Source organism: Lampetra fluviatilis, chromosome 22 (assembly GCF_964198595.1).
Source record: "Lampetra fluviatilis chromosome 22, kcLamFluv1.1, whole genome shotgun sequence".
NCBI classification, from domain to species: Eukaryota; Metazoa; Chordata; class Hyperoartia; order Petromyzontiformes; family Petromyzontidae; genus Lampetra; species Lampetra fluviatilis.
The window spans coordinates 12,975,012-12,998,531 of NC_136296.1; the positions used below are offsets into that span (position 1 = coordinate 12,975,012).

The 23,520-nt window shown below is 50.8% G+C and overlaps 1 protein-coding gene across 10 annotated transcripts in view; it reads right to left on the bottom strand.

Annotated features, from left to right (window-relative positions):
* Positions 1-23,520, bottom strand: part of LOC144938578 (receptor-type tyrosine-protein phosphatase kappa-like) — a 195,089-nt gene that overhangs the window by 32,536 nt on the left and 139,033 nt on the right. For all 10 annotated transcript variants that reach the window (XM_078866540.1, XM_078866538.1, XM_078866534.1 and 7 more), the window contains 8 exons: positions 21,447-22,012; positions 20,750-20,837; positions 19,702-19,778; positions 18,464-18,500; positions 11,625-11,722; positions 8,025-8,141; positions 5,144-5,298; positions 1,573-1,708 (listed from right to left, as the gene is read on the bottom strand). In XM_078866540.1, the coding sequence (XP_078722666.1) occupies positions 1,573-1,708; positions 5,144-5,298; positions 8,025-8,141; positions 11,625-11,722; positions 18,464-18,500; positions 19,702-19,778; positions 20,750-20,837; positions 21,447-22,012 (1,274 nt within the window). The remainder of the gene's footprint in view (positions 1-1,572; positions 1,709-5,143; positions 5,299-8,024; positions 8,142-11,624; positions 11,723-18,463; positions 18,501-19,701; positions 19,779-20,749; positions 20,838-21,446; positions 22,013-23,520) is intronic.

The following is a 23,520-nucleotide window of genomic DNA, read 5'->3' on the forward strand; positions in this document are numbered from 1 at the left end:
AGCCCAACCACACAGACACACAGACACACGCCAGCGTGTTTCAGGTGCGCTCGTGGGGAAACATGTTCCGGGCAGCGCAGACAGCCCGGCTGATTTACGCGAAGATCTCTCGCAGAGACACCCACCCACCTACCCGCCACCTTAGTGTTGTCAAATTACAGAGGACATGAGGCTGGTGGCACTTTTTTGTAAATCAAAGGGGTAGGCAAATCGGACATTAAGGTGTAATCAATTGCATTATGGTCTATGTGACCACATTACCTTCCTCACTGATTAGGTTAGCAAAATGAGGGTGTTTGTTGGGCAGTGGCGATCATTGTCTGCAGCAGTCGGCTGCAACAGCACATAATTACATCTTTGAATTAGAAACCGTAATTACATGCGTGTGCATGCACGTGCTCACATGTCGTGTATAAGCGCGTGTATATTTGTGTACGTAGATGCATACTGGCGCCGAACGGTGGGGCGGCGATTAGCGACCTGCGCTAACAAACCGGTCGATCAGTTCAATTCCTGGCCATGGCTGATGACCCTACCCACCATCAACAACCCACACTGACTGCCGCAGTGAAATATGGTCAAATAACCATGGGGAGTCCTTCATCCAGTAGTGGATTGATAAAAGGCTGTGAATTCTATTTTGTACATATTTTGCAAACATACCAGGGCAAGTAATGATGTTTTGAGAACAATGCATAGACATAATTTGTAATTACTGCATTAACATTTGTGTATTAATTTACAGCCCTTGATGAAGGCTTTCCCATGCCATGCTAGTGTTGGGGGGTATTCGTGGCCCCTTTGTCTCCGCCAGGGCAGTACGCTTGACCATACTTCACCACGTTCGAACCAGCTCAGATATCACTCGCCACTGATGTTGACTGTGGCCGAGATCCAAACTCAGGTCGCCATGTTCATAGCAGAGGGTGCTAACCACTGCGCCACCACTCCACCCATTAAGCTTAATAAACCATTAGCCGTTTTTATAGCTTAACATAGCTAATGTCAGCTAACTATTTATATTCCACATTTAATGACTGCATATTGGTCGGCTCTCAAACTCCATGGCTGTCGCTATATACAATCCAGTTCATTGCTGTACTTTATTTAATTTGCTTTGCTTTTGTTGTTGTGGTGACCCAAGTCCCACTTGTGAATGACTCGTTCCTGGGTCTCGTGAGTTCTCACCCAGTCACAGAACTAAACAAACTCCATATAAATGACAGCACTGGCCCCATTATACACATGCGTGTGTGGACGTGTGTATGTGTATGGGGAGCAGTAGTGAAGCGGTTAGCGCTCCATGCTACGAACCCGGCGACTCAAGTTCGATTCCCGCCTACGACCAACATCAACGACGATTATATGAACCGATCCTGGGCCTCCCCTAGGTCGATGTGTAAACGACGCCACTGGGGAGACAATGGCGGCCGGGCATGGTGCTGGCCACCCACCCCCTCGTGCGTTGTGCCGGCCTTCAATGGTGCTCGCTAACAGCACTTGCCCCAACAGCCTGTGTAGGCTACACGGGGGACCTTCGTGTGCGGCGCTGTGCGGAAGTGCAGGACGCACCTCGGTCTGCACCATGTTGACGCGCTGGGCCCGCAGCTCGCGAACGCAGTTGTAGATGTCGACCACGGCCTCCCCCTCGGCCATCTCCAGCATCATGTCGATGACGATGAAGCAGCCGGTACGGCCGGCACCCGCACTGCGCACACCGTTACACCGCACACACACACGTGTGCGTGCACAGACCCACATGCAGATAAGCACATGCAAATACTGTACTGTAAAGACACACACGCAGAAAAATGTCAAACTCTCCATTTGGAACAAGCGCTGTTGGGCAATGGGCTGTTTTTGGCGGCGCAGTGAGGTGAGGTGGTGGCGTAACGGCCACCGCACAAGCCAGCTGCCATGTTTGGAAGGCTCCAGCGTTGATTAATTTTGGACCGATTCAAGTGAGAAGGGGGCCCTGTCGCAATCCAAAGGTCGCCGCTTCGATTTCATCTCCCGGAACGGCATACGAACGATGGGCGAGTGTCTTAAAGTGACTTTGCCTCTTGTCCACCCTGAATAGATGGATGTCCCACGGTCTGTCGTGGGGGGGGGGGGTAAAGTTTGAGTGCTCCCTCCTCGGCGTTGAAGAGTGGGCCAAATACCCTTTAGAGGGGGCTCTGTGGAGACTCTTCCGCCAGCAGTGCCTTGTGAAAGACATTGCAGGGCTGTGCCTTTACCCGAGTAGGAAGAGACTCGTGGCAGGCGGAGAGCACAAACAAGACTTTCCCACTGATGTCCATGGCACCATTCGTATAATTTTCACTCCTATCGTGTTTTTGTCGTGTTTGTTGTTGTAACTTTCTGACCCACCCTGACTGGACATCTGTGAAATAGAGCTTCATAAGCTCGTCGGATTCCTCCTGCAGGATAAACACAGATCCTGATCCTGAGCAGAGTTGAAAGCGTGCCGGGGAAGCATTCATCTCATAGCCACCACCCTTCTCCACACACTAAAAGACAAAGCTCCCCCGTGTAGCCTACATAGACTGTTGGGCGAAGTGTGGTTAGCGGCCACCTATAAGGCCTGGATGACACAAGGGGAGTGTGAGTTCAGCACAAGACTCCAGTAGCAATGTTTACGTACCACACACAGTCTCATTTAATGCGGAGTTAACCAAGGGGAGGTCCATTACCAGTTCCAATTTCGCACAATATACGAGGGGATGGGTGGCCAACACCACGCCTGGCCGCATTTATCTCCATAGCGGAAATGTTCACACATCGCACCAGTTACTCATTTGAGGCTGAGTCGAGCTAGGAAAGGCCGAGGACCGCTTCAGATAATCGTCACTGGTGATGGCCATGAGCAGGAATCAAACTTGGGTCGCCGGGTTCGTAGCGCAGAGCGCCAACCGCGGCACTGCCTCTGCACTCACACAATCAATACTGCCTCAGAATTACATAAATTGCCGTGGGTTTTCGACGGAACGCGTCGTGATATTTCAACCTCGTGTGTCGGCCTCAAAGCCGAGGTCTCCTCAAAGCTATATTTGTGCACCTGCACAGACACCGATGACATGGCCTCATCGCAGCTTCAAAACCACAACTCCCTTCAAAATGTTAGCCGAGAATGGCCATTGATTTTCAGTGCATTTGAACAAATCCGATTTGGATTGCAGCCTCGACGCCCATTCCATTTGGGCCAAGTCACCACAAAGGGCAGCGGCAGCTACAATCTGTGGCCACTGAGGCGGCGTGCACCTGCAGCTCGTTTTCTCCACTGTTGCTTGACGGTGGCGGCTGGGTCTGTACGAAGCGGACATTAGCGGTGGTGCTTCACCTCGACAATTCTCTAAGAAATGTACTTTTAAATCATATATCCTCTTAAGAATGTATCCTTATTAAAATTAATTTTTAAATCATGTATCCGTCTAGGGATGTATCCTTAAAAAAAAGTTTAAGAAAAACCTGTTTGAAAGTAGAAAGTAGAAAAAAAAAACATGGATTTTTAAATACATTTTGAATTATTTTTTTACTTTATTATTTACAATCTATTCAGAATTGATGAGTAAAAAAATCGAAATATAGGGCGCTGGGTCTCACTGCCCCAATGTCGGCATCTCAATGGCAAATTTAAACGCCTCCAACAGAGTGAGCGGAAAAATTAAGCCATGGAGCGCAATTAATTAGAACCCTGGCCAATAACAAACCACCGTTCCAAGGGTCACTTGCATCGAGACAGCCAAATGCAAATGAGCCCCTCCCTCCATAGAAAGCGCCGACCGCGCCCCAACCGCCCGCCACCACCCAGCCAGGAGTTAGACCTTCCAGCCGCCACGGGGTGGCTTGCTCACATTTTGTTTACAGCTCCCGATTTAAATATATATTTAGATACACTTTACCCAGAAAAGCCTCACAAAGTCTCTTTTTCAGGGGGGTCCTACAAATTTGTCGCGGTAGGGGGCGATGTTGCTGCTGCATGTAATCCCAATTGAGTAATTTGCAGTTAAAGTTTCAGCATTGGGATGTTGAACCAATACCACTTACATTGTATGAGGAAAATAAGAGAACAAACCCAATACTCTTTACAAAAACCCAGCATTGAAAAGCACCATGGTCGGCAATCAAACCCAGGGCCTGCTTGCTGTGCTGTCTCCCTGCCACCCATGCGTTTCACGCTTAGCAAAGTGGACAGTCAGGCCCATATTAGTGCCGAAGATACCAGCGCTGCCAGTTCCACATCAGAACTGCGCAGATTTCCATTACAGAAGGCCACGTGGAAATATATCTGCTGTTTGTTGAATTGCATTGGGAGAAAAAAACGGTTAAATTCAAACATGGGCAAATGTTTTTTTTGCATAATTCAGCTCAGTGCTGATATATTGAAGATTCGTGTTCGCACTGTGCGAGAAATAGCAGCGTTCCATCTGATAGGGCCGTGATGCAACAAGACAGACTCGGGGCCTCGCCTGTTATTACGGAGTGGGGGGGGGGCACAGATAGAGCTCGTGATGGAATGACAGCCGGGAAGGAACAACCAAAAGAGAGATGGAACGATAGACGTGGTTGGGAAATACCGACATAGCTGCACATGTTGGTGAGTAATGGAACGAGCACAGTGTGATTCAGCATAATAATAATAATGCACGATACCAGCAAGCCACGCAGAGTCTCAAGACCTTCTTTTTAAGAGGGTCCTGTATTGGGATGTTTGGCCAATGCGATCCCTTCGCATGTAGGAGAAAACCAGATGACGAGAGCCATGAATGTGAGGGGATATCACCAAAAGCTCTGCACAGATCGCTTTACAGATGCTGCAGCACTGTGGGATACTCAGGCAGCCTCCCATCCGAGTGCTCACCATGCTCAACCGTGCCGAGGGATGATGACGGCACTCAGGATGCTCAGCGTGTAACCTTTTCTCAACCCACCGTTGGACGTGGGCCTCCGTCATCGGGATTATTTGACCATACTTCACCACGCCGGTCAGTGCGGGTCGGGCAAGGGCGGATGCGAGACCCCAAGGCGGGTGCAGACATCACTCGAAAACTCAGATCGCGGGGGTTCGCGGCGGAGCGCGCTCAGCACCGCGCCACAGCAGAGAGACCCGGAGCGCTGCGAGGGGCGGGGCGGGAGGGAGCACCTGCAGTGGACGACGACCGGGCCGGCCTCAGGCGGGTTGAGGCTGCGCACGCGGCGGATGAAGGCGAGCAGCCCCGTGGCGTAGTAGGGGACGCCGTGGTCAGGCCAGCCCGTGAAGTGGAACTGCTTCACCTCCTGCACTTCAAAGTATCCCGTCTGCACGCGCGCACGGGCGACACACGTCCACGGCCCCGTCCACCACCGAGCGCCACCCAGGGAGGGGATGGGGTGAGGGGGTGCAGCGAGGCCGCCTGCGCCGGTGTCTTTGAACATTCCTCAGACGCCGATGGAATTATCGACCCGTTTTATGTGCGTGTGTATGTGTGTGTGTGTGGATGGGGAGCGGTAGTGTAGTGGTTAGCGCGCTGCACTATGAACCTGGCGACCCGGGTTCAATTCCTGCTCACGGCAAACACCAGTGACGATTATCTGAACCGGTCCTGGGCCTCCCCTAGGTCGACTCAGCCTCAAATGAGTACCTGGTGCGGTGTGTAAACATCGCCGCTAGGGAGACAAAGGCGGTCGGGCGTGGTGCTGGCCACCCACCCCCTCGTTTACCGTTCCGGCCTTCATAGGTGCTCGCTAACAGCACTTGCCCCTACAGTCTGTTAAGTCTATACGGGGGATCTTTGTCTTTTATCTTTGTGTGTGTGTGTGCGTGTGTATGTGTGTGTGCGTGTGTTGGTCGCCTGAAAGTGGGCGACCTGTGCAGGGTCACGCTTCAGTTCTTGTTTTGAAAAATAAAACCGAAATGCGCCGTGGAAAAAAAAAAACACGATTCCGTGCTGGGTGGTTTGAGAGCATCTGACAAACTGCGATGTGGTGCGTGCGCGCGTACTCGTGAATGCGTATATCCGTGTTCGTTTTTTATTCTGGCCATACCACTCACTCGTGCGCTGTCCCGACCTTTTCATAGGTGCCTCCCCTAGGTCAAGAGCCTGAAATGATTTGCCGATGCTTTGTGTAAAGATCAGCACTGGGGACACAGAAGTTATCGGGAGTGGAGCTGGTAACACCCAGCCCTTTGTGCAATGTGCTGGCCTTAATAGGTGCTCACCAACAGCTCTTGCCTCAACAATCTATGTAGGCTACAGGGAGGATTTCAGCATTTGCCTTTTTGGGTGTGCATGCATCTGTATTGAGTGAGGTGAGAGAGGTGGACACAAACCGAATGATGGACCTGGCTTCCTGGGCTTAATTCCCAGTCACAGACAGCATCAGTGACGGGCTTATCTTGACCTGTTCTGGGCCTCCCCGAGGTCAATTCGACCTCAATCGAGCGCCTGGTGCGGCATGTAAACATCACCACTGGCGAGACGGAGGTGGCCGTCCATGGTACTGGCCACATCACCCCCCTTGTGTGCTGTGCCGGCCTAAATCGGTTCTCACGAATGGCACTTTCCCCAGCCAGTGTATAAGGCTACACTGAACATCTTTGTCTTTGCTGAGTGTATGTGTGAGTGTGTGTGCAAATTGAGTGCCGTTTTTATATGCAAAGAAGTATTTTTCCAAGTCGTGGCCTTGGTCGATGTTCGCAGCATTGTGCAGTGGCCTGCAGAATTATTTACTTATTATTTGTGTGGTGCATTCGCAGCATTCATCACCCGTGTCAAGGTTTTCATCATTGTGTCACCGCCTGAACGCAAATACCCCTCTTCACTCTATCTACGTAGAATGAATATCTGCAACGGTTCCACTATTCAAACCATTATGCAATCATTACTCACCGCACACATTCAATGCAGGCCGCGTGCATGTGTATAATAAACACAACATCGTCATCATCATCATTCCTCGTAATGCATCCCAGTAAACACATCTATTGCGTCATAAGAGAGCAGGACTTGAGCCAGACGCCCTCACTCGAAGGGATGATGGCCCCACTGTGAAGACTAATCATGGAGTGGCGGTCAAGGAACGGAATGCAATCGAAAAGACCCCACCTTGGAGATGGAGCGATGAAATCAGTTCACGTGCAGGTGCTAGGGAGATGCTGTAACTTTGCATGACAGGGAGAGGTGGCAGTGGCTTGGGGAGACCATCGAGTAGTGGACTGACAATGGCGCATGATGATAACAAACCTTTACTGAATCCCAGCACATTTTCAGGAAGGTGCTGCTGCTGCGTTGCAATGTTTGACAAATTCCCATGAACGAGTGTATGGCTTCTGGGGTACCACCCGCAGGCGCGTACAAAAGGGTGACACTCAAAGCTGCGCAAAAATAGAGTACAGAATCCATTGTCGTGGTGCCAGATCCTCATCATCTTTGGCCAAATTACCAGTGACGTCCACCAATGATGAACCAATATTTATCTGCATAATTTCTTTATCAGCCATCTTATTCTCTAAAAATGTATATGTGTTTGTAAGTGTGTGCAGGTCTCTATATACAATATTGTGCAGGGCATATTTTATCCGTAGTCAGTGCGCTCAATTTAAAAAGTGGCGAACATGCTGCTGCTACACTATGCTCTAGCGTGGGATATTAACAACTCAGCGAGGCCGTTGTTTTAATGCTCAAATCGCTCCCACCAACAGTGTACTCTGTTATGGTTGACACATGTAGATGAAGTCAACATTGGGCTTGCATTCTCACTGCAGCACGTGGCTTTGGGAATCTGTTGCACTAATTAACTGCACCAATTCACTTCGTCCAATCGACCCTCTGAATAAAGTGCCAACATTATTTGGCTCGACAACAATAATTTAGAAGGGGGAGGGGCTCATCCAGCCCCCTCCAGACACCCCCCCCCACCCCATCCCAAGCTACGGGGCCGACCCAAGCCCACGTGGGCACCACCGGCCGTGGCCACAGAGCGTCGTAGCTGCTGGGACACGCACGCACATGCACGCGCATGCGCACGCACACACGCACACGCACCCTCTCCACGGTGAACGTGCGGATGACGTATTCGGCCAGCAGCTCGGTGTGCACGAGCGAGACGGTGAGGTCGCCGTGCACCTGCTCGTCCTCCGGCCAGTACTTGTAGCACTTCACCTGCGAACACAGAACGCGGCACGAGCGCTCGCACCGCTTTGCCGAGGCCAAGAAATGGTAGAACGCTGCCGTCGTACCTGTTCTCGGCAACCGTGACTTAAATAAATAAATACCCAGGTAAAGCCGCACACGGTCTTTCGCTACCGGACAGCGGAGCCCCGACCGTGGCTGCGGCACGGAGTGGGGGCCTTCGTCGACTGGGACGAGCGGTGTAATGGCCGGCAAATGGGAGCTCTTTGGATGCTTTCAATCAACCACGTCACTCACCCTAGCGCCGCGGAGACGCGAGTTGGCCCCGGTTTCCTTCAGCTGGCTCCATGCGCGCCCGTCTATCATCCAGCAGTGGACTGACAAACAGCTGTCCGTGCGCATGCAGCATAACGCCACGTTCCGTAGTCAATGTTCCGGCTTTAGATGCTTTCTTTCTGCTCTCCCTGCATGCCTGTGCCATGCGGAACCCTCCCTCCCCATAGCAAGCAGCCAGCTGGCCTCATACGATCAAGCGTGCTCCTCTACGTGGCTTGCTGGCACACATGTGACGTGTATTAACCTCTTTTCACTGATGCATTACAGCCATATGCAGCACGCGACCCTCCCGGTACGAGTGGTTTTTCCATTGGCTATATGTCGAGCCGAGCCAGAACCAAACTATGACATCTGCACCTGTTTCAGGGCCAAGCAGGGCCAGTGGCCTGGTTGACGAGGCTCGTTCATTGCTCGTGATATCAGTAACATGTCTTGAGTTTTGGAGTGGGACAAAAACAATTGGTGGCACCAGAGCCATGGCCTTGGCACGGCTTGGTTATACAGTGGAAAACGAAATACTTTTAACCGGCTCCGCCAATGTTCAAGGCTGTTTCCTTGAAGTAATCCAGCCTGGACACGTATTCCGCGAGTTGTGGTAAACAAGCTTGTATATTAGTTTTACTCTGCTTTCGTTGAGGAATTCAGGAAAGCATAACCCTCTGTGGCGTTTCCGTGCTGTACCACATGCTGGTGTCGGCACGATGTCCGACACTTCGCCAAGGGTCTTCTGGTCTTCACAATCACAGAAAATCCCGAAGAAGCTCCCCACATGCCGAGCGAAACGTCGGACATCGTGCCGAACGACACGCGGCACAATCAAAGCACCCGTCGGATGGCTACGCAGCGGTAATGAAGAAGAGCGCTTTGGTTGCGATCGTGATCCTCAATCACAAAAGCGTGTCGGAGTGCAGGAGCATGGTGTGCTTGGATTCAAAGGAACCCTGAGCCATGTGTTGGAATGACCAACATCGAGCTGGTGAATGGTTAAACTTTTTTTTTAAAGGATTATCGTGAAATCTAGCAACACATAGCGCTCGACTGCCGGGGCACTTCCATGGAAAAATAAAATGATGGATTTCCGCTGTTCATTAGGGCGTTTTAGGTTGACTGGATATTAACTATAAACGAGGTGGTGCAGTAATCCGTGAAGAAAAAACAACATTCCGTGCTTTCGGTCAACTTGGGTCTTGGCAGTCGCGGAGCATCTTGATATAATCAGTCGTTTGCGATACTCATCATCGCTGCTGGCAATTAGCTGTAATCACCGGTCGCATTTGCGCGCGTCTAGATTTTTATGTTTTCATTTGTTAAGCTTACTTCTGTGCGCTCGGCACATAACGCGTTGCTCCCAAAATGATTTGCAACACAATGCAACTAAGTGGGAGTGAGTGCGAGTCAAGAGCTCACCACAAGAATTAGAAAATGACTTTTGGAGAACACGCGTTGAGAATTAATTGTTAAAGAGCAAACTGAGTTACAGAATGTATTACACACACCACCATTACAATCTCCATTTGCAAAGAAAGCTACCGGCTTCGTTTGAACAGCTACACCGAGGCAAATAGAATTCAATCAACGGTGCTGCTAATTTGTTTCTACAAATGGAACATTATATCTGTATCAAGGTAAAGGTGCAGCCCTGGCTCTGCTTCTTCGCACCACTGCTGCAGGAAGGGCATCCACGACGGGGAGCTCTAGAAAGCCCCTCTGGCTACAAGTCCTGGAAGAGGTGGGATCACTTATGCGTTACCCCACCGTGCCGGAACTGCTGAGATCACTTACCATGGCGTATCCGTTTAAACGGCCGGGTGGACAGGGACAGGAGGCATTTAAGAACCTTGCACCGTTCTTTCAACTGCCGTGCCGGGAGATCGAATGGAACGGATTTTAAGTCCATTGCGCTAAAATTTGATTTAAAGCTTTCGTGACTGCAGGGATTCATATTCTTGATTCTTTCGGTAAAGTCACGTATGAGGGAAATAATACAATAATAAAAATATAAAACAATAAAATTATCACGACGTTTCGACTGCAACACAAGCTATCATCATCAGGTGCGAAATCCACAGCAAGATAAATAGAAAAAAATAAAAAATAAAAATCACCTGATGATGATTGCTTGTGTTGCAGTCGAAACGTCGTGAGAATTGTATTGTTTTATATTTTTATGATTTTATTATTTCCCTTCTACGTGACTTTACCGAAAGAACCAAGAATTTGAATCCATTGCGCTAATCGTTGCACCGCCGTGGCAGCGTCCTTAATATCCGCCAAGCGATCGGCCGCTGGTCTCCGGCGAGCTTTAGACGAGGCAACTCGGGCACGGCGAGGACGGCGCGTCGCGGCCGTGCGAATCCACGCGCACGTCGAGCCGCACGGCCCGCGGGGGCGCAGGCGGCGACAGCGGCTCGCTAACCGCGCTCGCCTAGCAGCTCAAATTATCCGTCAAACTCAGAGCGAGCATCGTCAAGGTTTAAACAGCTCCAGCCGCAGCTGGCAATGATCTCACTCAGCGGCTGGACAGAGACGTGCGCGATTAGCTCCGCTCGTCCGAGAGCTCCTCGGACAAAATGCGCAAACCGATGAAGCTCGACACCTTCACGGCTGCTAAAAAGGTTAAGGAGCAGCCCTGCAATTTCCTGCTCACGCCACTGCTCGCGGAAAAGCCTCCACTAGAGGGAGCGCCAGAGAGCCCCTCCAGGGAGCTTCTCTCGATGGTGTTGGGTCTGCCTACTTTCCCAGATGTCTTGGTAGAAGTAGAATACCCACACTTTGCCACACCACGCGTCACCTGTCAATCGACTAACTGTTGTGTACCCATGTATACTGCTGTTTGGACAGATGCAGTGGGGGGGGGTTTAAAATAAATTGGCCTCGTGTTATAACTCGCAACCATTGCGAGTTTCAGTTGTGCATGATGCCATGCCAGGATGTCACGCATGCTAAACTCCAGAAATTGTCCAGCGACCCCCAATTAAATGCAGACCCTCGTAAACAAACTCGAAAGATAAACGATTAAAAAAAAAATTTGCGTAGCGTGACATATTCTCTGCCAAAACATTATCTTGGCGATGTAAAATAATTTTCCCTCATGGAAATATGAGGAAAGTGAAATGAAAGAAAAGGCGGCTCTGCACGGGAGAGGCCAAGGAGCCGGAAGGCCGAGGCTGTACTCACCCTGCCAACCTCCACCAGGTTGGTGACCATCACGATGCTGGCCGATTTCTCCTGCCACACCATCCGCCAGAAGTCGTACACCGTCTCTTGCATCGGGCCTGCACAGACAAAGATCCCCCGTATAGTCTCAAAAGAAGGGAAATAATAAAATAATAAAAATAAAACATAATAAAATAATCATTCAGACGCTGTTTTCCCGACAGACCTGTTCTTCGCCTGAGGACGGCTGCTTGCGTTGTGGCCGAAACGTCGTGAGAATTATTTTATTATGTTTTATTTTTAGTATTTTATTATTTCCCTTCTACGTGACTTTACCGAAAGAACCAAGAAGATGAATCCCTGCAGTCACGAAAGCTTTAAATCAAAATTTAGTCTCAACAGACTTTTTCAAGCAAGTGCTGCTTGTGAGCACGGAACCCCAAGTGTTGGTGGCAAAGCAGCACCCCCGGCCACCTCTGTCTCCCCAGTGCTGATGTTGATACACGGCACCATGTAGTGATTTGAGGCCGCGTCGATCTCGGGGAGGCCCAGGATATTCACTACCCAGGACCAGGTCAAATATTCGCTCATGTTTGGCTCTGAGTGGACCTCGAACTCGAGTCACCAAGCTCCGAGCACACCACGCGACCCACGAGACTACAATCCACACGTGTACAAAGACACAGATCCCCCGTAGAGCCTCAATAGACTGTTGGGGCAAGTGCTATTTGCGATCGCACACACACACACACACACGTGGGGGGCATTGTTAGCTTTCTTCACCTGTACCTTTCTGAGCTGTGAGTTTCTCGTGCGGTGCGGCAGAGATTCGAGCCAGATTGATTTGGCAGCAGCAGCAGCAGCAGCAGACTCTGCTGCAATGAGCAGGGCAGTGCCCGTGATGAGCAAGGCTTGCCTCTGGATGTTATTTACGGTTCACCACTACACCAATTTCATTCCGCGACTTCATTCCGCGAGTGAACTGATAAAATATTGTCGTGCGATCGGTAATTCGATTTTTAAATTATTGATATTTAAGCGTCACACACACACCGCGACCACATTATACATATTATAAGTGTAAAAGACAATTCCTTCTGTTTGCCTTGGGTCTAAATGCATATGCTGTTAGCGAGTGCCTATTAAGGCTTGCATGACGTTATATAGCGTGGTATATCCGGCACCACAATCTTTGCTTTTCTATCTCCAGTATAGATTTGTACACATCACACCACGTACTCATTTAAGGCTGAGTCAACCTAGGGGAAGTCAAGGACAAGTTCAGGCAGCACTTGCCACATACACGAATGGCTAGCAATAGACTACCGTGTAGAATCCATTGTTCCAACACCTACTTTGTATATACATACACAAAACACAAAGATCACCCATAGAGCCTTTTACAGACTGTTGAGGCAAGTGCTGTCAGCAAGCACCTGTGAAGGTTGTCACAGTGTACAGTGCTGACGTTTACTCACCACACCCAGGTACTGATTTAAGACTGAGTCAACCTGGGGGAGATCCATACCACTCTTTTGTTAGCGGTGGCTTGGAATCACAGTCGGGCTGATGGGTTCACGGTGCAGTGCGTTAACCACTGCGCCTCCGCTCCCCACGTACACACCAACGCACGCACGCACACAGAGGCAGCAGGGTAATACGTCTCTCACTCAGGAGAGAGGAGAAACTGCAGAGCTATTTATTATTGTAATAACTGGTTGTGCAACGATGATAAACCTCACGTCACCCTTGGCAGAGGGCTTAACAATTTCCTGCCAGAGCCACTAAAACGTCCCAGACACACGGGCAGCCGTTCAGATGCCGTTGTGTAATCTCCGCGGGGACCCCCACACGAGTGTCTTGCAACGGCAGATTTCAATGTTTGCTCTCTGATCCGAAGACGGAGGTGGTGTTGCTATTTTTTTTTCGTTCAGTTATTTTTTTACCAAGAGTGTCAATTTAGTCACCATCTTGGATTTTATTCATCTCGTGGACGGCAGTTGGTGGAGTTCCCGTCGCCTCTCGGTCGCTCTCTTCGCGTCGCCGACCAACGCAGCCAAACATTCAGTCACGTGCTCTTCTTTGTCAAATGCTGGTGGAGGAGCGTGCAAATAAATGCTTCTTCTACGCTATAATCAGCTCAGCCAATCAGTGAGATCAGTAAATCATCTTGTACACATTTGTAGCTAATTGCCATGTTTGGTCTTCCTCGGCGCATTGCAGCCTCTCATCTTCGTGCCGACCCCCGTTGATTTCGCATTTGTCACGGTCAGCCACGCTTTGGTCTTTCATGGGCAGCAGTGGCAGTCGTCTCGCCGCGGTCTGATCAAATTTGTCCGAGCCCAACCAGCCAACCTCACGCAGGGACCGTTTTTAAAGTAGGGCAATATAAAAAATAAAGGTTTAAGGAATTGCGAGTGAACGTTAAACGCTAAAGCGAGTAATAACAAATAAAAAAGATATTTTTTTATTTTTACCTACGTGACTTTACCGAAAAAACCTAAGAGTATGAATCCTTGCAGTCACGAAAGCTTCAAATCTAGAGCTAAAGCGAGTAACGCCGCTCCATGCGTTCGTCTAGCGTGCGTTCCGCTAGGGGACCCAGCCGCCGTGTGGACGAGGGACCGCTGTGACGCCCACCGCGTCGTCGTACTGAACTTCTATGCCAACGATGTTGGACTTGGATATAAGAATTAGAAGGGGGGGTTGAGCCTTTTTCATTCGAGGCTAACCCCCCCTCCCAACCTCTCTGAGGCTACAGAGGCTGCTGCATCTCGAGCCCCAGACACACAGAGAGAAGGGACCCCTTTAGTTTCCGCCTTGCTCACTGCCGGGCTAAGTGCTGTGAGTGACCTCTGTGACACACTCCCTCGCACCTTCGGATCCACATTCATTTCTCCTTCAGAAAGCTCGGAGACCAGAATCCGTGGCAAATAGTCGAGGTTAAGCTGACAAACAAAACACTCCACTCATTTCGTCCATTAATTTCGCGTCGGCAGCTGGGGTTGCCACCTGTCTTGATTTAGCCAGGGACTTCCACTGTTCGATGTAGCTGCTGCTGCTGGGATATCGACAAGTCTTACCGGGATTATTGTCAATCTCGTTTTTTATCAGTTGCGTAACAATCCACCAATGGAGACAATGCATTTACATGCAGGATTCCACGATATATCCTTGTCCTTGCGCTATACATCCCAGATTGTATCTTAGAGGTGGCAACTCTTTCGGCGGCTATGCGTTTCGGTGTATCGGGCGCCATTTGCTACGCCCAGGAGCTTTGAGTCGGCTTTTCTCCGGCATCACCGGGACCACGGCGCAGGAGAGGGAGGGGGGTGCGGGAGAGGGGGGGGGCGAGAGAGGGGGGGGGGTGCGGGAGAGGGGGGGCGAGGGGCAGAGCCAGACGGGCGCCGCCGGCACAGCGCTGTCAGCGCACTAACACCGCACTAACACCGCACTAACACCGCACTAACACCGCACCGCCGATTTTCCACCCCCTGGGTGCACACAAATCAGAAGTGAGCGTGTGCGATACTCACCGCCGAAAATGTAATTTCTGCTCGATCCGCATTCAATTAGCGACGGTATTGTTTGCATGAATCCATTTACATCGTGCACGTCCGTAACCCTCGGTAACTTATTTTTTTCAAAAGCGCCAAAGTCATCCGATTTGAACGAGGGGGCCGCTGCGCCGCGAGGCACCATTGTTTGAGCTCACGAACCGCTCCGTCAAATTGTCTCCGTGCATGGAAGCCCACTCCACTTCGAGCTGAGTTTGTCCGGACGCTCTGGTCAAAATAATACTTTGTCAAAATTGTTGCATAGATGTGTGTGTGTGCCTTTAATTGCGGAAGATGCAAACAAATATCTTTTGGCACAGAGTGTAATTGAAGCATGCAATTGCAATGCAACGAAGTGAACAAAGAAGGATGTCAAGCTGGGCTCACGATAAGTACGGGCAAAACAAAAGTCACATACGAACATTTTGTTCGCTCGTTGAATAAACCAATTATTACATGAATAGAGGACACAGGAGCTGCAGAATGTGTACCTTGGGCAAATGTTGATTGGGATCAACCCCAGCACGAGAGTAAGCCTTACACAAAGGCCCTCTCGAGGGTGTTTGGCCTCGTAGCGGACAGGCCCCACAACACGGGGCTTGCCCATCAACTCACGGTGTTGCACTCATTTATGCTGCTGCTGGGCAGAGGTGGCAGGATGATTTAATCACCTGCCCCGTTGTTTCAAGTGCCGAGCCGAGAGATGGAATTGAACCGGTGCCCTCTGGATTGCAAGTCACAGTGTGCTGACTATTGCAGTCGAGCGGCATTGAGTTGGAAATCCAGATACCATCAGACGACAACTCACAACACTCATCTCCGCTCTGCTGGTTTGCTCTCATTTGTTGATGTTTGGATTAAAGTCGGAGATGTCCTCATTAAATGTTTACTTTTGCCTTTTCCTTTGGTACTATGGGCACTGTCATGTGCAGTAATTGGATTTCGTCGGACATACAAGGTATTGCTTTGGCTAAAAACTGACTAAAGTGCCAATTAAAGAGGCTTTTCAAAGAATTTAGAATGACATAAAAAAGAAAGCTCCGAAATTGATCCTCGCCTATAGAGTTTGGGCAGTTCACCAGCATTGTTTGACGCAAGCCTGACACTGCTGATGAAACATTGAATGCCAAAACCAGTCCAGAGTTTGCTTGTATTGAACCAAAGCTGCTGATAAGATACACTCTCCAAAAATTCCGCGTGAATGATAGGTGCTCTAAAATATACTTTCATTTGGGGAGAAACAAATATGGGAACGATGCCTTTATAAATAAATAAAATGACAGCCACAGCCAGTGGATTGTCTCAAAATAATGGAACAAATGTAAAAGCAATCGCTTAAAATGAAAGAACTCACGAACATTACATTAATTACGGAGGTATGATGAAAATTGCAAATGTTAAATGCGCATTACAGCAGCATTGCTATTCATCTCATCACAAGTTGCATGACGCACGTCACTACCTTTTATAGGATTAAAGTAAAAAAATAATTAATTCGCAGCACGAATGCCAACCACCCACACTTTTTGAGCAAAATTCCAGGCCATTATATTTCATGAAATGCACTCATTTGTGCACAGAACTTCGCCCATTGTTTAATTGAATACATCTGGGAGCACGCGCAGTGCGGGGGGGGGGGAGTGACAAACGGATTTTTTTGCAAAGCGGATTCGAATAAATAAAAAAAGCCTTTCTAAATTAAATTACTATTTATATTTTTAACAAGAACAATACGGCCATAAATCTCAGACGACACGAAAACGAAAGTAAAATGGGGTATTGATCACTCATCAAAATCTCTACGACGAACACACGCGGGGCGGCGGTGGCGTCAACGACGACGAGGAGGAGGAGAGAACCGCCGCTCGCTGCCCTGCGCGGCGCCCGGAGCTCGCGGCCCGCGAAGCCTTCAGCCGCGTCGGGGGTTTATTAAGCACGAGGTAATGGGCCATTAATTTACAGCGCTGCTGCTGCTGCCTGCTATGTACACCGCGCGTCTCAGCAAGCGTCGGGGAACGGAGCCCAGGGTGCTTTTAATACAATTACCCCGCGCGCATACGCCGCCTGACTGCTAAGAGAGGACGCTGCTCAGCGGCAGAACCTCATTATAACCGAGTGGAACGGAGGATAAGCTTTCAGTTCATTATAAACGATTTCTATTGTGTCCCCACCCCGCACACACGCACGGCAAATTATGCAAATTGTTATTTGCCGCGGCCTAATGTACACATTTTGTTGCGTCGAAGTGTGCCGAAATATGGACCGAGTTAATAGGCGGCGAAAAGACCGAGGCTTTTGTCAGGTTGGGGAGGGGAGCGAGAGGAGAGGGGCGAAGGAGCGACGGGAGAATGGGGATCGGGAATCAGAAATCCTCTGTTGTGACCTCGATCCCAAGGTAGGGCAAGCTTTGTGCCACTGTTTCCGTACAGATGGAAAGATGATCAGCAATATGAGTGCACGTCCATGTGAGGGATGGCAAGCGAGCCAGTGGATGGCTTCAGGTGAATATCTGAAAATCTGCCGGTGAAATGATGGAGGCAGGTGGTAGCGTTACTATGCTGTGGCCCGTGGTTTGAGATTGGTGATCGCAGTCCCACCGTGGGATAATCTCAATAGTCCATCGGTGAAGAAGATTGCCACGCACCTGCCGTGCGACGCCTGTGCCACTGTTAACCTCGTACCACAACACCCAGATGCCGTGCCACTCATGACCGCCATATTGCTTGTCGTGGCACGGTGCCGCATACAACACGGGCCCTCTGACCCTCCGAGGCCCAAGTTTAATTCCACGTCACCAATGGCAGAGTCCAACATTGCACAACACAGCTAAGTGCTGTATAGATTCCCAACACTTCCCAGTTGCAATAACATCTCCATGTTTTCTTAAGATTTATGGAAATAAGACTTTGAAGAGGTAGTCAATTAGATAATTTAAGAAATTAAGATAGGATGAAAAGAACAGGGCTCACCGATGATGATGATGCAGCTGATAAAGCAACGGAAATCAAGTGGAATTGGGCAGCACTAGTCATGAGAGCAGCTGACGAGAGATGAGAAGTTAAAAGAACTCCGTTGGAGCAGAGACCAAGAGAAGGGAGGAGAAGCAGAAGAAGATAGCGGCAACAGCGGCGGCAGCAGCAAGACAACATCACAGAGGTCGGAGGTCACGACCGGACAGGATGGATTGGGGAGAGAATTGGGGAGGCCTTCGCCTGGCGGTGGGGAGTTACTTGGCGACGACAACAAGAACAAGAGAAAGTGCAGAGAAAACTCTGGGCTCGGGCCGCCATCATTCCCACGTACCTTGCGTTGCGATGTACTGCCGCGGCCTGTGGTAGCCCTGAACAAAGACAAACGGAGAGCTCACAGTCAGCACCGAGGCAGCAACGAGAGCGAGCAGCGAGCATCCCGCCCGCATCACGCCCAGCACCCACGCGGCAGCGCGGAGGGAGACGCGGGCAATTAGCAGCGCTGACACCACAAGGTGCCGAACCATAATGGTTACATGCTTACTTGTCTATTTTTTTACGTAAGCAAATTGTGATACCCGCAGAAGCGACAATAAAGCAGAGTTCAGCGATTAGGCAGAAACGGCTGCGGCGTACATCAGTGTCACGAACGCTTGTTGCCGTGTAGGAGCGCTACCATTGTGGTTTATTATTATTATTTTTGTGAGTTGAATCGAGCTGGCGAGAATGGGGAAAACGGGAACATGCGTCCCGCGCACCCCACACGCAAGTCTCAGGGGGCAAGTGGCGCTTTAGGGGAAGGAGGGAGTCGAGCCTGCATCTCGGCGCAAGTGCGGGCGAGGCAGCATCCACATAATTGGATATGCAACGTCGTCGCTACGATCTTTTTATAAATTTGAGAACGCGCATGCACACACGCATTCAACGGGAATTTAATTTATCTGGCGCGTCATTCCGTGACTTTGTTTCCGAGAAATGCGAATTCTTTTTTAATTACGACTCGAATTTGTAAGCACGCATGATTCGTATTAATTGGTGTTCAGCGGGAATGTACATTTCGTGTTTATTTGTTGCACTTCATTTGATTTACATGAGCGAAGACACTGTTATCCAAGCGTGTTGTGAACACAGGGATGCACTCGTGTCCTTACAACGTACTACGTCCACAACAATTCAAAACAAATCTATGGCTCACTCGGAATACAAATCAGACAATATTGCTATCGTCTAAAAATATGCTCTTCATCATCGTCGTCGTTTGGTTTGTTACACAGGGCCACCTCGAGAGAGGTTGGAGGTTTAATGGGCAACTTTCCCCAGGCCTCACACAAAAGAGGGATGTTTTTTTCCGCTTTGAATTAGCGGCTAGCCCCGCATGCCATTCAGCCCTGGGCCTCCATCTCCAGGCCTCCAGGAACATTTGGGCGGCACTGATGTTAAACATGCCAGTGGGTCTCCTGGGCGTTAGGGCTGTGACGATGCAATCTATTTCCAAGCTAACGATGCGCGCGCGCGTCACAGTCCCCGCGTCTTCTACGCGCGTGCGCTGCCCGTTAGGTGAAAGGAACTTGCGTCGATGAAGTTGGCGTTGATGTAGTCGGAGTGAGGGTTGGCATCCAAGGGCTGCAGCAACACCCTGGAGTGGTCGTCTGGGGGAGTGCAGAGAAGCACGGGGGAGGGGTCGTGGCGTCATTGATATATCCAAGGTAATGCAAGTCATTTATCCAGGCACGCTTCGTTGACTCTCTAGACCCTTCAAGAGGGCCCTGCAGTCAGATGTTTGGCCAATGCAATTTTTGAGGAGTGTTCTGTGTAGGAGGAAACTCGATTACCCAGAGAAAACCCACACGTACGAGGGTTTACAATGGCAATACAATTTGTATTTATATACCGTCTCAATGCAAGCGCATCTCAAGGTGCTGTTCCACGCAGTGGGACATGACCGCTCGGGGGAACGGAGTCACATTCATTATTATTTTATAAAGATAAAAGGACAGTCAGTGATAGGCAGAGGAGAAGAGCCTGGAATTGAACGGGGAGCAGATGGGATCATGAACCCACTCCCATCTCCTGGCCAACGGGTTTGAGAGTTTCACAAATGTGTACGTGATCCACTAACCCTTGGCTCACAAACGCTGGGCACCATGCGTGTGCATCGCCATCGTGAGATGTGGAAGCTGGAAAGATTGAGAGCGATGCGCAGGGTCTCTCCGCCAACAATCCCATCCCCCTCAAGGATTCAATTTTGAAAGGAGGAAATTATACCTGGGCCGATAGGATACTCAACGGCCCCATTGTAGGGATCACATTATTATTATTATGAATGCGAGCGGCCGCACGTCATTCCATCAGATGATGGAATGACGTGCGGCCTCTCGCGGTGGCACGGCCCAGAACAATTACCGCAAACTTAATTAATTAACTTTCCAACTAAGTCACGTGAAAATGCATCACACCCACGTGCACTTTCTTATGTTTTAATTAATATGAGAGTCGGCCACTTTTCGGTCGTTGCTGTTGTTGTTGTTTTTGCCATTCACTAAACGAATTACACAACAGCTGCTGAGCAGTGCATTGGGTGGGCTCCGGTGGGTTCCCGGCGCCGCCAGCCGGGACTCACAGGCGATGATGTTGCCGTAGCGGTTCTTGCCCCGGTTCTCCTCCTTCTTGGCCACCTGCCAGGGCGCCGACTGCCCGTCCAGGAAGCTCTGCGGTGGCACCGTCAACGCACCACGGCCTCGCGTTAACGGGGCGCCGCTCAAAACGCGGGGGAGCGCACGGAGGGCGGTCGCCCTCGCCACATTGCCAAAAGAAACTGCTTCACGGAGATCTCACAGCACCGGAAGAATAACCATATCGTCCGGATTATGACGCACCTGTTTCCCATGCGTCTCGTTATACGGTTGCTGTGTGTGACTAGATTTGTACCGCTTTATAGTCTAGATAATACAGTGAGAATGTAGATATATTGTCTTGAGTGGTATGTTGTTCAGCAACTGACAAGAAACTGGACATTTAATACGATCTTGGGAACACCAGGACAGGTGGCGACAGCGGACAAACCATCAAGGCTACCGTGGCACCCATGTGAGACACACACAAACAGTCACTTCTGTGATGATACTTTCGCATGAGCAGCTCAGCCACTTCTGTCACTGAACGAGCCTTCTGGCAGTTTCAGAAGTGATGGTGTGGCTGTGTGAATGTGGCTGCCCGCCAAAGGCAAATGAAAGCCCTATTGGACTCTCAGTATGGGGAAGAAGGTTACACAGCGAGCGAGCGAGCGAGAACAAGGATGCAAACATCGAAGCTCTGACCTCGTACTCCTCCTTGAAGCCGCAGCCCTCCGTCGTCTTCATCTGGTTCATGTGCTGCAGTAGGTCGGCCACGCGGATCGCCGTGCGCATCTGCGCCGGCGGGTACATCAGCTCGCCGGCCGGCACCGGCGCTGGCCCAAGGCGGTAGCCGGCATCCTTGGCACGCCCGCCCGCGTGGTAGCTCCCCTCCGGGCCCTGCTGCTGGCCTCCGGCGCGGTAGGCCGCCTCGTTGGCCGCCTGCCCCGAGCGGTACGCGGCGTCGTTGGCGGGCGGCGGCGGCGCCCGGTACACCGCCGGGTCCGGGCCCCGGCCACCGGCGTGGTAGGCCGCGTCGCCCGGCGCGGCCCCCGCGCGGTACGAGGCCTCGCCGGAGACCTGCGGCCCCCGGTACGCCGGCTCCTTGCCGCGGCTCCCGGTTTGGTAGGCGGACTCGAGGCCCGGCGCATGGCGCCCGGCGCGCGCCGCGTGTGGCAGCGTGTGCGCGCTCGACGTGACGCTGGGCGGGAGGCTGTGGCTCCCCGGGTCGAGCAGGATGCCCGAGTCGGAGAGCCCCGCGTGGCTGTCGTCTGCAACGAGCGGGGGGCGAGGGTCGGCACGAGAGAGGAGACGCTGTGCATGCCGTGTGTACGTGCGTGTGTGTGCGTGTGTGTGCGTGCGTGTGTGGGTGGGTGTGTTCGCGTGAGGATGTGCGTGCGTCGATTGTACACGGCAAACGTAAAGATGCAGCTCTGCAATTGCTCGCTTGCTGGATGCTCGCATCATAAGTTTCCCTGCGCATGTGTTGCTAATCTAATAACCGTGTTTCTAAAAGGTGTCATTATATCCAGCTTCCACTGTAATATATTTTTAATGATAATAGCCCGAGCAGTATGTTTGTATTTGTAGCAGCATTGTTTAGTGAGCTTACCGATCAAACAAGTCAGACCTTCGCACGCCAGTTTAACTTAACCTTGCCACGGTCGTTGTTGGCCATTCTCGAGTTGCACGCACGCGTTGCGGTGGCACACAGGCCACCACCAATCATTGCCGGGGACAAGGCCACGTGCCAATTATTCAGGCTTTTAATGAAATACCGTAATTGAAAAGGATTCGGTGCTTTATACGTAACATAAAAAGCCAATAGGTAATAAAAATGCATACAAAACAATGCAATTTAAAAGCTTGGGACGCGTCCGTGGCCTTGCGCTATAATTCTGATGCACTGCGCTCGGCCGCTGAGATGAGCAGTAAAACCTGTGGGGGTTTTACTGCGCTTGGAAAATGACGCATGGCATGGTCAATGCAGCAAGGCACTCTGCCTCAGAAGCATCGGCGGCATCAGCAGTAACACCGCCATCAGCAGCCGCAGCAGCAGCAAGAGGAGCATGAGCGGCATCAGCAAAAGCAACAGAAGAAGCAGCAGAAAGCAGGGTCAGGTCACCCCAAGCGCACACCAGCAGCACTCATGCCCGGACCTGAAGTTGGTTTCCAGACCCAGTTATGTTCAATCTGCCCAACGTGCTGGTTTGGCTGGGACGGTTGCAGTAAATGCAGAAAGGCCGTGGTTCCAGTGTCCGCCCCCAAAACCTTTTGAGAACATCAAGATGTTGTCCTCGGTCTGTGTCCGGCACCATACTTGATGCAGGCAAAGGGCCGGGCTACCAGAGCCCGATTTAGTCTCAAGACTCGGGAGAGTCATACTTGAGATGTTTGGCGAGTGTTCAATGCTGAACAGAAACGTGCCGTTTACGCATACTAAAGAGGGAATAAAATGAGATGTTCTCCACGTCTCCTGCCAGATGGTTTCCCTCATTTAGATGAATGTGTCATATCTGGATGAGTGACAATGTAAAGCTTGCGTCGTTTTACTTGACTTTTGGAACCAATTCACGAAAGGCTCTTAAGGCAAGCGCAGTGGCGAGCCCTGGTGTCGCCCATTCGCGAGAAACCAAGTGGAGGATGAAATGTAGAGACGTCACGAGGCCTCTCGCTCGGCCTGACGGAGGGAGACACGCGCCGGCGCTGCCGGTGCCGCGGCTTTTATTGCCGCCGCTCATCCCCAACATCCTCAGCGCAGCGTCCATGCCGCCCCATG